Source organism: Drosophila hydei, unplaced genomic scaffold, assembly GCF_003285905.1.
Source record: "Drosophila hydei strain 15085-1641.00,03,60 unplaced genomic scaffold, DhydRS2 tig00008144-arrow-arrow-pilon, whole genome shotgun sequence".
In the NCBI taxonomy this organism is placed as follows: domain Eukaryota; kingdom Metazoa; phylum Arthropoda; class Insecta; order Diptera; family Drosophilidae; genus Drosophila; species Drosophila hydei.
This window is the reverse complement of record NW_022045849.1, coordinates 1442011-1454278: the sequence shown is the minus strand read 5'-3', so window position 1 is coordinate 1454278 and position 12268 is coordinate 1442011. Positions and strand designations below refer to the sequence as shown.

At 35.2% G+C, this 12268-nt stretch overlaps 3 protein-coding genes across 4 annotated transcripts; 2 read left to right on the top strand and 1 right to left on the bottom strand.

Moving 5' to 3' along the window:
- Nucleotides 1-192: 192 nt before the first annotated feature.
- Nucleotides 193-4053, top strand: LOC111603481 (tumor protein 63). 2 transcript variants are annotated; one of them, XM_023321072.2, is made up of 8 exons: nt 193-338; nt 460-552; nt 802-838; nt 898-924; nt 2836-3145; nt 3206-3452; nt 3512-3930; nt 3990-4053. In XM_023321072.2, the coding sequence occupies exons 1-8, from the start codon at nt 319-321 to the stop codon at nt 4010-4012; spliced, it is 1176 nt and encodes a 391-aa protein (XP_023176840.1). In that variant the 5' UTR covers nt 193-318; the 3' UTR covers nt 4013-4053. The 2 variants fall into 2 exon arrangements, with proteins under 2 accessions (XP_023176840.1, XP_023176841.1); XM_023321073.2 differs by lacking the exons at nt 193-338; nt 460-552; nt 802-838; nt 898-924 and adding an exon at nt 2641-2783.
- On the bottom strand, nt 937-2237 carry LOC111603480 (putative gustatory receptor 94a). Its single transcript, XM_023321071.2, has one exon. The coding sequence runs from the start codon at nt 2164-2166 to the stop codon at nt 937-939; it is 1230 nt and encodes a 409-aa protein (XP_023176839.2). The 5' UTR covers nt 2167-2237.
- Nucleotides 4054-6628: 2575 nt separating the features above from the next.
- On the top strand, nt 6629-12103 carry LOC111603486 (short-chain dehydrogenase/reductase family 16C member 6). The gene is made up of 7 exons (XM_023321083.2): nt 6629-7005; nt 10099-10254; nt 10315-10491; nt 11434-11506; nt 11568-11745; nt 11809-11934; nt 12011-12103. The coding sequence occupies exons 1-7, from the start codon at nt 6736-6738 to the stop codon at nt 12096-12098; spliced, it is 1068 nt and encodes a 355-aa protein (XP_023176851.2). The 5' UTR covers nt 6629-6735; the 3' UTR covers nt 12099-12103.
- Nucleotides 12104-12268: the final 165 nt, after the last annotated feature.

Genomic DNA, 12268 nt, shown 5'->3' with positions numbered 1-12268 from the left:
GTTAAGTCCAATGACCAACCAATGACTTCTATGTAAGATTTTTAATGAACATGTGGAGAAGCATTTGAATTTTAATTTAACGTTTAAATTAAGCAAAGCTTTTACGGAAAATCAACGATAATAATTGTTCAATATATCGATAAGCAGCTGTATACGATAGCTGTAACCCAGCTGGTTGTTCCGCCACGCTGTGACTGACGACATGAAAAGAAGAAGACGTAATTGTTAACTTGCTGCGTTTTACAATAATAAATTCAATTAATATATGCACATAAATGATAACGTTTATTGCAAAAGTGTGAATACATTACATTTAGAATGTCTCGCCAGAAAAAGAGGTATGAGATAATCGCTATCAGTAAGAGCCATAAACAAGCTGTTGCGTGCAATCTCATACGCATTGTTTGTGTATGTGTGATTGTGTATATTTGCATGTGGTTAATGGATTTGCACTTGCAGGCCTGCGTACGTTGTGGAGGAGCAGGAAACATTTGAGGCAGCTGGCTCCACATCACAGGAGAGTATTAGCATTGGAAGTGTCATAGACGATATGTAAGCAATAATTGAAGTACAATATATAGGTTACATTTTTTTTTATATGTATTACGATTATTTTTATTCAAAAATTAACTTGAATGTGCAAAAGGATCTTACACAGAATTCGATCTTAATTTAGTGTTGAAAAACATGCAATATATACGATAGAGGAAGTAAATTGCAAAACGATACTTTTTTGATTAGTAATCGAATCGTATTTTAGTTAGCTATTACAAATATTTAAATTTGTATACATATTTGCAGACCCATGGAGCCGATGGCCTTTCTGCACGGTCTAAACGTAAGCAAATAGAACAAATTCTTGTTACTTTTATTAATTTATTTTTATTTTCATTGCAGTCAGGCAATTTGATGCAATTTAGTCAGGTAATTATTTGACTACTTAAAACGCTGGGAGAGATCGGATTGGACCAGTATGAGTGAAAAACTGGCTACCGCAGAAAGTACACTTGTTATAAGCGAAATATCAATTTCGAACAATCCCATTGGCTTGATTCTGTATTTGATTGTATTAACTTGCAGGGCAAATGCGTGAACACTTTGACGAAAACGCCAATCAGCATTTTGTAGATTGATTTCTTGCAGAGAGCTGCCCGTAGTTCGAATTACATTTAATATATCATTGCTCACATAAGTCAGTAAGCCTATTTCCAAAATTGATATGGTCAGAAACACTAAATTGATGAGTGCACCAAATCCATCGAACTGCTTGCCAACAATGATGGACTCGGCTATGCCATAATATTGATTAAAGACCCCAACTGTAATACCCAGAAGGTGGCAAATCAATGATAGAATTATTGAGAGTGACATCAGGGCCATATACTCTGTACTTTTTACGCAAATTATTTTATATTTAATTGCCAGATCATCAAGCTCATCCGCTAATGTGCAATATCTCTGTATACGATAGTATTTCGACTGAAGTTGTCTATTTAGCGCTTGTTGCATAAAATTCACCTGGTCTACAACCGCTTTAAGCCTCTCATTGACGGCCTCTGCAATGTTCGTAGCTATGATCATGGCACCGAAATAACAATTGTTTAAAAAATTTGATATAATCATTGGAAACAACTTGTGCAGCGTCCAGGTCCAATAGACATCCGGCTCATTTCGCCTCTGTTGCATGACCAAAGCAAACTCCATAACTAGCGGAAATCCAAGTACTTTGATTAGTGCCAACATTACAGATTTCCTTATTGCTCCACTATCAATGTGCAATTCGTTCAATGTCTTGAATAAGGGAACTGTGCTCATCATTTTACCAGCCGTTTTGCTCATTATCATTTGGGTAAAAAAGTTAATAGTTGCCACCGTGATGTTCATATAGCTGTATAATTTGACAGCATCGCGCAGATTAAGCTGTGAATTTATGTAATCCTGATATATCTGTCGTACGTAGATGCTCATAAATATCGTGGTCACCATTATGGAATATGCAAAAATCTTCTTCGAAAAGACATAACGCTGTCGTCCACGCAACGTAAACCGATTGGAGAATAGTCCAAACAAGGTCAACATAATTATGAGCATAATAAGCAAGCCATGAACAAGTTTGCCTTTGCCCTGAATGGGTTGACGCGACAAACGTATGCCTAGGAAACCCATTGCAGTTAAAAGTTCAATACACACTAACTGCTTCTATTCACATTTTATTTTCATTTTTATACACCTTACCACTTTGAATAGGGTTGAAGAGGGCATCCTCTTTTGTTGATATAAAGCATATACTGTTTCTGTTACCTCTTCTATGTACATGTATAAACTGGAGTAATAAACTGGAGTTCTTCTATTGCCTAGTATTAGCCAAGTTGCTATAAATATGCTCCATAAGTAGAACTAGTACAACGAATCCTTAACTTTTCCTTATTTAGTTACATATTTGACGTTATAAGCTATTATAGTTTCGAAAAGGCAGCCCAAAGCAATTTGTAAGGTATCTGTTAGTCAGGCAAGCCTACATAATAGAACTCTTAGTTTGATGTTCTCTCCGAGCCTCAAAATTACGCCAAATATTAATTTCAATCAATCAATATTATTCATGCTTGACATATGACATAGCTTGACATATCTGGAAATCGTATATTATTGATTGATTAATTAGAGAGAAAACATACGTATTCATGCCTCTACATACATTTATCATTTACTCAATGGAGCTCAAATGCAAGTCTGTGCTATGCTAGTGTAGTCGTTGTTCGCCCTTGCAAGACTTCTATACTATGGTAAACTGAGCTCATTAATGTATTTTATATATATTTGTATTCTACAATGCAGCAATCAGTTTTGCGTGAAATGATGCTGCAGGATATCAAGACACAGATAAGCTCGTTGCCCAAATTGGAGAATCACAACAATGGCGATTATCATTTTAGCATGGTATTGGAGGAGCCGCCTAAGTCGCACTGGATGTTTTCGATGCCATTGAACAAGCTGTATATACGCATGAATAAAACATTCAATATTGATGTTAAGTTTAAAACCAAAATGCCAATTCAGCCGCTAAATTTGCGAGCATTTCTGTGCTTCGTTAAAGATGTCAGTGGACCAGTGCTGCGCTGTCAGAATCATTTGAGCACTGATCCCAGTAAGTATATAGAAATATACATCCTGCACCTCATTACCTCAATTTCTTCTTTTCTTGTAGTTAAGGCTAATCAGAGCATGCGCGAAAGTCTGCTGCGCTGTGAGAATCCGAATACAACATATTGCGGCACGTCTGATGGGAAGAGTATTGGCGAAAGATACTCTGTACTTGTGCCATTGAACATGAGTCGTTCCAGCCAACACAGCGGTGGCTTAGTACGTCAAACGTTGGCATTTAGTTTTTCCTGTCAAAATTCATGCTTTGGCCGCAAAGAAACTTGTTTGGTTTTTTGCTTGGAGAACAGCAAGTAAGTCGTTGACTACTTACAAAAATCTATTTTAGATAATCATATTTATATATTTGTAGTGGGGATATACTAGGTCAGCAGGTGTTATATTTGAAAATTTGCACTTGTCCTAAGCGCGATCGTAATCAGGACGAACGACAGCTGGAGAAGACCAAAATGAGATTATTGTCAGATGCTGCTGAAGATGATGAAGTGGATGGACCGAATGCCAAAAGAAAATATCGCCCCACAACATTGAATGACGACGTTAAAGAGGAAAATGAAAGCAATGATAGCACCGATATACTACATGTACCTGCTGATTGGCAAGTTTCCCGTACAATAGACGGAAACTATCGTCTGGTTATCAAGTGTGAACAAAAGGATTTGCTGCTGCAGAGCATCGAGGGCATTATAGAAAAGGCGGCCGTTGCCTTGCTACGAAATCCACAAAGTACAAAACTGCACCAGCATGCGAACCATTTGTTGAATTTAAAAAGTAATTTGAATTTTATTTGTTCCTGCAGTAATTTATTAATAATTTGATTTTGCTTTCAGAATGTGCCCTAAAGTTGCCCTAATTTGGATCGTTGGCAGTACAATAATTAGTATTACTTAAATTAGTATACTTAAATTAAGTTTTAAAGTTATTTAAGCGTTATAATTATCATTCCTAAGGAAATGTTTTAAAACAATGACATCTACATATTGACAATACAAATTTCGTTTTTAATGATAAAGTGAAAACGAATTTGGTTTTTTAATTAAATTTTTTCTTGAATATAACATAAATTATATATGTTCATATATATGAATGTGTATTTATTACAATAATACTGTATGTTAAATTTATACGTGTATTTTAACCTTAATATAAATGAATATTTACATAATATATATAAAATGTAATAAATCCAAATCTTAACTTTATATAAATATGGTTTTGAAAAACTAAAAATAATTAATTTTATTGTGCAAAAAGAATATATATTTATGTATAAATATATTTGATTAATATTTGAGCTTTATACACATTCAACGTGAACATATTAGTATATTATAATAAAACATGCTATTGAGTGTAATAGACTCTGTTATCGTAAGTGTTTTAAATGTGTTTAAACTCGATGTAAAAGAAGTATGTGTTTTAAAGAATTAAAATGAATTTTGGATGGGAAGAGTAGGGGTTTAATGATCTATTAGAAATAAATTTGTCATGTTAAACGAACTCTAATGTATACAAAAATGTTTATGTATAGTTTGTCTTGTTGCAGATTTTGGTAAGTAAATTAAAATTAATTAAAATAAAATTTTAGTGAATGGATCATTAAATTTCAGAGCACATGCAACATTTGCACCCAGTCGATAGTTAAAATATTTTTGTTAACAGATCAACAAAGTTATTTGCGTTACCTCATCTCTCTGTCTGTTATTATATAAACTTCTATAACAAATCTATCATAAGACCCAAGCTACCTAAACTTGAAAAAACTTTACTATCATTAAATATTACCAAACTCTTAAATACTTAAGACTAGTCCACTATAGAGCAACATTTACTTTACAGAATGGCCTCAGCTGTAGACTGCCACATCTATGTTAAAGTAAATATCTGTCTAAAATAAAGATTTTCTTGGCTTAAATATAGCGAACATCTGCTATATGCCGTCTTGTTGAAAATAGCTGTTAAGTTATTTGTTTTTGTTCATTTCTTGTAGCCTCTTCGTTTTTTGCCAAAGAACATGTGCGAAGAGTCAAAGATCAGAAAGCAGATGTTTAATGGGTTTTTATTTTGCCTTCAGCCATGTGTGGTTTAATCAATAAGTGCGTTATATTTATAATCGAAACTATATTTACAATAAATCTTAATTTCGCTCACAATATTGTAATCTATACGGCTTTCTCTTTGTAACTTCGAGAGCTGCCATCGAAAGGTTGGCGGACCTGTTTGCAATACCAAATGCTTGAGTGAATTCCGCGAAAGAAAAATACTCAAAGTTGTACTCAGAGGCGAAAAAAGATTTGAAATAAGTATTCAGCAAGTTAAGGGCGTCTAAGCCTGTAATATATATATGGCTGTACATGAATATATAAGTATCCAATATATATATTAACATTTCTAGAACAAATTAAGTTAAGCTGCATTCAAAAATATCCAGAATGAGTGAAGCTGCAAAATCTTCTATTTATATTCTGTATGTTGCGCAACAGGGTATATTGTTTATCTTGATAGTATATATAGGCTTAATCTTGATAGTATATCTATAATGTTGAAGGGCACAGTTCAGTCTGTTCCCATATATAAGCGCGTCGATCTCGTTATAAGCGCTGGAGACTTAACAACTAACACGTAGCTTCTATAACATCTATTTTGTTTAGAGCTATGAATAACTTGACATTCTTGGCGTTTCTCCTTATATATAAAACAATATAAAATGTCTATTACATATGAATATAAAAACTATTTACGATTGAACATTGAACATTTGAGATCGAACAATAAACAATAAACAATAAACTTATTTCATAACGTCTATGCATCAAGTTTTACGAAGAGCTGCTCTTTCATTTCTGGGCATATTCTAGTCGAACATGCCCTATTAAAGCACACTAAAAGCTAAAAGCTTTAATAATACTTATATTAATGCATTGTATTCAAGAGATTACTGTTACAGTAAAACTGTCTATATATGTAGGGTATTTGCTAGTCGACTACTGTCTTAGGCACTGCTGAGCGTTGTTAACTACGTGCATGTATACTAATAAAGCAGGGTATACACTTGATTATTGCCTCATTCAGGCAATTTGTGCGTATAGGGTATATGTTAGTCGAGCAGACTCGCACGCTCGCACGCTCGCACTGTTGAGCTTTCGTTAACTGCATATTTATGTTCAATGCTTGTGAAGCCGAAGTCAAGACATCAGGTGAAACTGCCTACACATGCAATACTCTCTCTCTCTCTCTCTCTCTCTCTTCCTCTCTCTCTTCCCCTCCCTCTCTCTACATGAACCATTGAATTCCACTCGAAGAAAAAGCCAAGCACCTACAGCCAAGCGACTGGCATTGGGAGAGCGGAGAACCGACTTGTTGTCGGCTTGCTACACCAAACCAGATAACTCGACGACAACGATATATGAAAAAGTTGCCAGAGAGCGATCTGCAGCTTGTGTGGAAGAGTACGGAAAGTTGAGCGCATTATTTTAGTTTTATTTGATATTGCTAGCTCAACGCACGTGCGGTTCCATTAACGCTAAAAATAAAATAAATAAGTAAAAAATTGTGCTTTTATGCAACTGCATAAACATGGTTGAAACAGCTACCACAACAACAATCACGCGGACCACATCGACTGCAGCGCCCAGCTCGAATGTTGCTCCATCGGCCACGCCCTCGCCCACTGCGGCACAGGCGCAGCGCAACGATGAGCGAACGCGTCTCGGTTACAACTTGCAAATTATCGTTTTCCTATGCCTGCTGCCGTTCGTTCTGCTTGCCGTGTTCCTTAAGCACCTGCTGGACTATCTGTTCGCCTTGGGCTTGAAGGAGAAGGATGTTAGCGGCAAGGTGGCATTGGTAAGCACAGGTGGGCGCGCAGCCCTATAGCCCAGGTGTTTTGTGACTCAGTCGTGTGCTCAAAATGTCAAACAGAAAGAATTCGTGAGTCTTGGGAATAAGTGTACTCGAGTGTTAGACTGCTAAGACGCCCACTGGAGGCGTGGCAATTTCTACATAAATTATATATAGATATGGAGGCTGCTAGGAATTTGGACTATATATACCTGGATAAATTGACTAGATTCTTTTTAAAAGTTCACCCATTGGGGGCAAGACACAACGAGCTTGAACTTTTATAGCTGTACAGTGAGACACCTGCCTGAGCTACTATTGGCCTGCTCTATAGCTTGACTAAAAGTTATAGAAGCTCGCCTCTTGGAGGCGTGGCGTTCACAGTTTTTAAGCTGAGATCATCAAGCTTAAGGGATCTAGAGCTGTTATAGCCTGTCCACCTTTATTGCAGTTACCTTTTGACCTTGATGCAGTCCGTTAAGCCCGCTCGCATTCTGTAACTCTATACAGCAAATAGTTTCTTAATACTTCAAAGGCACACAAATGTTTGTACATCCAGTTATATTGTATAGCTAAATTAATTAGTGTAACGGCACATGTAGTTTTCATATACAGTTAACTCTCACCCATGTCATGCGGTTCAACAAATGGGTGTGGCTCGATTGCGTTCGTTTAGTTTATTTTTTTTTTATTAAAACAAAGTATTTTTGCCATGCGTACCTTAAATAGTCAACGAGTGTATATATAAATGATGTCAATCCATATTTGGTCGCTACTCTTTGATGAGTTCTGAATATCAAATGAATTGTCGTAAATTTGAATATGGCTTTGGTCGGGGTCGGGGGAAACAAATAATAGCACCACTGGGATATATTGAACAAAAATGGAATGTTTTGGAATTTGGCTTTGTTAATAAATTTTATGAAATTACGTGCGATCCAAGTTGGTTTGACTTGAAAATCGTAATTTGATTTTCAATTGCTTGCGGTGCTATTTTATTTTTCGCACACATATACATACAGATATACGTGTATGTATATGAACAATTTTAATATTTTTGTTAATTTAAATTTAATGCATTTAAGGTTAATTTAAGTTCCCAACATTAAGTGTAACTTTGAATGGTGCTATTTTAATTTTCGCACATACATAGATACATATATGCATATATAGTTAAACGTATGCCATGTCAATTGACCGTTACGGCAAGGTCAAGACAGCTGCCAAAACTGATGTATGTATATAAGTAAGTGTAAGCACACACACAGACACACACGTTTATCAAGCAGATCTCTAACATGCATAAAGTTGTTTGTGTTTATATATTTTTTTCGAATTCCATTCGCTTGTAGGTGGGTCGTAAGTAACATCAGGTATTCGTCATTAAAGCTCAGTTTGTTCTATACTCTGGCAGTCGCTGGCTTACACAGATACAAATGGCAGCTAACCCATACCAATGCGCCACAAACAGGTTTTTGTATTTTGCTAAAAAGATTATGAACTTCACTTTTGTTTTCTTTCCATTAATGCACACACACATACGCACACATACATGCATACATATGCATATGTGTGCGTGTTTGTTTACATACAAAATTGATGACGTTTGCGCAGCTTCGCTCTGGCTGTGGCAGCAGAAATGAAAAAAGCAAAGATAACAAGATTCCTATCAAATGAAGATGCGCAAAAAAACAAAAATAGATATAGAAATGCAGATAACATTATTAATATGAACTTAAGATAAGCAGATAAAGACTTCCGCAACGTCTCTATAGTCCCCTTTACGTTTTTAGCAGAGTCTTTTATTTGAATGGAATTTCTATACCCTGTACAAAGTGAAAGAGTGTAAGGCAGGTAATATGTTTTGCACAGAACTTATGTGAGAGCCATAGACATATTTATATTCTTGATCTGAATCGATAGTTGAGTTGATCTATATCTGCATCTGTGGCCATGAAGAGCTCGCTCTATATAGCTTAAGCGTTGATATCTTAAGCTTTACTTCGTTTATAGCATAAGCAGATTAAGTTTATTTCCAATTATCGATAACTTTTGATAACAAACTTCAGTTATTTGAGGTCTGCAACTATAAAATCTTATATATTTAATACCTTGAATACCTTACCTCACCCAAACGGCATAGAAAAAATTCAGTTTTAAAGCGCATTTAGTTGAGCTAAGACTCACTTACCTTTTGCGTGTTCAAATTTAATTAAGATCAGTTAATTAACTTAAAAATTATTGAATAAGCACAGCTACTGCTGCTGCAGGGTATACCCTAGTCGAGCACTCTCGAACTACAGCACATTTTCTTGTGTTTTTAATAAAATTAAGTATATATAACATAGTTCAAGTGTTCAATTGACGTCCAGCCAATGGGGGTCACATCATTTTAATTACGGGCAAGACTTAAATCAAACATAATCAGTTTTTGGATATTTAAGCATGCACACACACACTCACACATGCATAGATGTATGTGCATACCGTAGCTGAATAGCTCATTGTTTGCAAATAAAGCCAATTAATTTGTACTAGTTTGCATAATGAGAGCTTTAGGGCATACATAAAGCACATGTGAATACATATGTAAAGAAAATTTTACCCAAATTCATATATGTGACGTGGCATGTGTATGTAAATAACACTGGCCAACAGTAGTTAGTAATGCAGCACATCCAAAAACTTGACACGTGGCTTATGGCAGTCTGAAAGCAGTTGAGTACTATCAAAGGCTAAAATCTCATGACACTTCTATGTTTATCAAAAATTGTATTACCATATCTAAAACTCTTTATCTTCAACTTGTTAACCTCTTCTGAACTTTTAAAAAATCTTTATTTGCTTTCAAAATATCGTCTGTTGAAAAAACTGCCCTGCTGCTTTATACCCTCACCTGGGCCCTCAGTCTTTCATATATGCCTAACTTCAGCAGACGATATCTCGTGAACAAAAAGAGATATTTACAAAATTGAAAAGAGATTTTATTGGAAAGAAGCAACATTTTTAATTAATGTAGTAGCAATTCAAATTCAGTCCGTTTCTGCTTAATCAAGTTATGTTAACACGTGTAATTAATTGACTATATTCAACTCTTAGGTAACAGGTGGTGGCAGTGGCTTGGGTCGTGAAATTTGTCTGGAGCTGGCCAGAAGAGGCTGCAAAGTAGCTGTCGTTGATGTCAACTCGAAAGGCTGCTACGAGACAGTGGAGCTGCTATCGAAAATTCCGCGCTGCATGGCCAAGGCATATAAGGTAAGTGATATTAAAGTTGAATGAGATCATTTTCATCATTGACTGAACTTGTTTTTGCAGAATGATGTTTCATCGCCACGCGAACTGCAACTGATGGCAGTTAAGGTTGAGAAAGAACTGGGACCCGTCGAAATTCTCGTTAACAATGCTTCGCTTATGCCAATGACATCGACGCCGAATCTGAAAAGCGATGAGATTGACACTATTCTGCAGCTTAACCTGGGCTCCTATATTATGGTGAAACATAGTTTATATTTACATAGTTTATATACGAGGTGTGCAGAGTAAGCGCTGTTGGCTAGATAGGATGATTTTTGATGGGCATCCTCCTCCTCAATTAGAAAGGAAACTTTGTAGATCAACATTTGTCTAGCAGCAAATATTAGTTACTTTTGTTTCAAGATACCAATAGTATAGACTGAACAGTCCAGACTTGTCTTGTGTCCAGGGGCAATCCATAGTATTTATTGGAGTAACTGTGGACCTGGTTAACAGTGATCTTAACTATAACGCTGTAGTAGAGATACTCTTTAAGTGCATTCAGTGCAATCCTTATGGGCGCTTCTCTATACATCCTTATGAGCGCTTCTCTATAGATCTGTCAAAAAAGAGTTGCTCTCCTATCACATTTTGGGGCTCTACTGAAAGTGATTCCGATACCATCTCTGCAAATTTTATATACAAACTCATACGAACGGATTTTACCACTTCATAAACGAGTATAAAAATCAAAAAAATTATATATACTATATAAAATTGTATATATATATATATAAAAAATTTTATATACTATACATAAAATCAAGAGTAATACTATTTTCTATAACTAAATGTAGCAGCAAAACTAATCACACGAAAAAGATCTCGTGAGTTTGTTGACACGATCATGCGATCCCGATTATTATCTATATCTATATCAAAGTTTCAAGTAGCCTCTTAGAAGAGTTCAAGGCCATCATATGTTGTTCTTTATACAATGGCATAAATAAAGCTGCACAATACCTTTATTTATTTATTCAGTATCAAAATGATTTTTTGTTTATTCCAAATTCGTTTTCTATCTCTCTTCTAAGGTCACCCTTTATACTTAATTGTTACATACTTTTTGAGCACACCTCGTCATATATGGCAACTTTATTGTATTTATGTAGTATTAATAAATTCAATGCAACTTTTCAGACAACAAAAGAATTTTTACCAAAGATGATAACACGAAAATCTGGACACTTGGTGGCAGTCAATGCATTGGCAGGTGAGACTTAAGAGATTTAAATAAAAATTTAATTGCAAACTAATTTTTTTAATATATATAGGACTCATTTCACTGCCCGGCGCTGGCATCTATACAGCAACAAAATATGGCATCATTGGCTTTATGGAAGCCCTAAGAGCCGAGCTGCGTCTATCCGATTGTGACTACGTTCGCACAACTGTGGCCAATACCTATTTGATGAAGACCAGCGGCGATTTGCCGTTGCTAAGCGATGCAGGGTAGATATATATATAATGTATAATGTATATATGCATAATATATAATTATAAACTCCGTTTTAGCATCTCAAAAAGTTATCCCGGCCTGTCGACTCCTTATGTAGCTGAGAAAATTGTTAAAGGCGTCTTACTGAACGAGCGCATGGTCTATGTGCCCAAGATATTTGCACTCAGTGTTTGGCTATTCAGGTAATAATTTTTAAATTAAATTTAAAATTTACAAAACTTTTTAAATTTTCAACATTTTTATATCTCATTTTTACAGATTATTGCCAACCAAATGGCAGGATTTTATGCTTTTGCGTTTCTATAACTTTGATGTGCGCAGTTCACATTTGTTTTATTGGAAGTGAGAGAGAGAGAGTTAATAACTGACTTCAATCAGTTACAGTTATATATATATATATATATATATATATATATATATATATATATATATATATATATATATAACATAGGCAACATTTCTAAATCTAAGAAATTTTCATATTATTTATTTATATAAAGCAAAATCGAATAATAC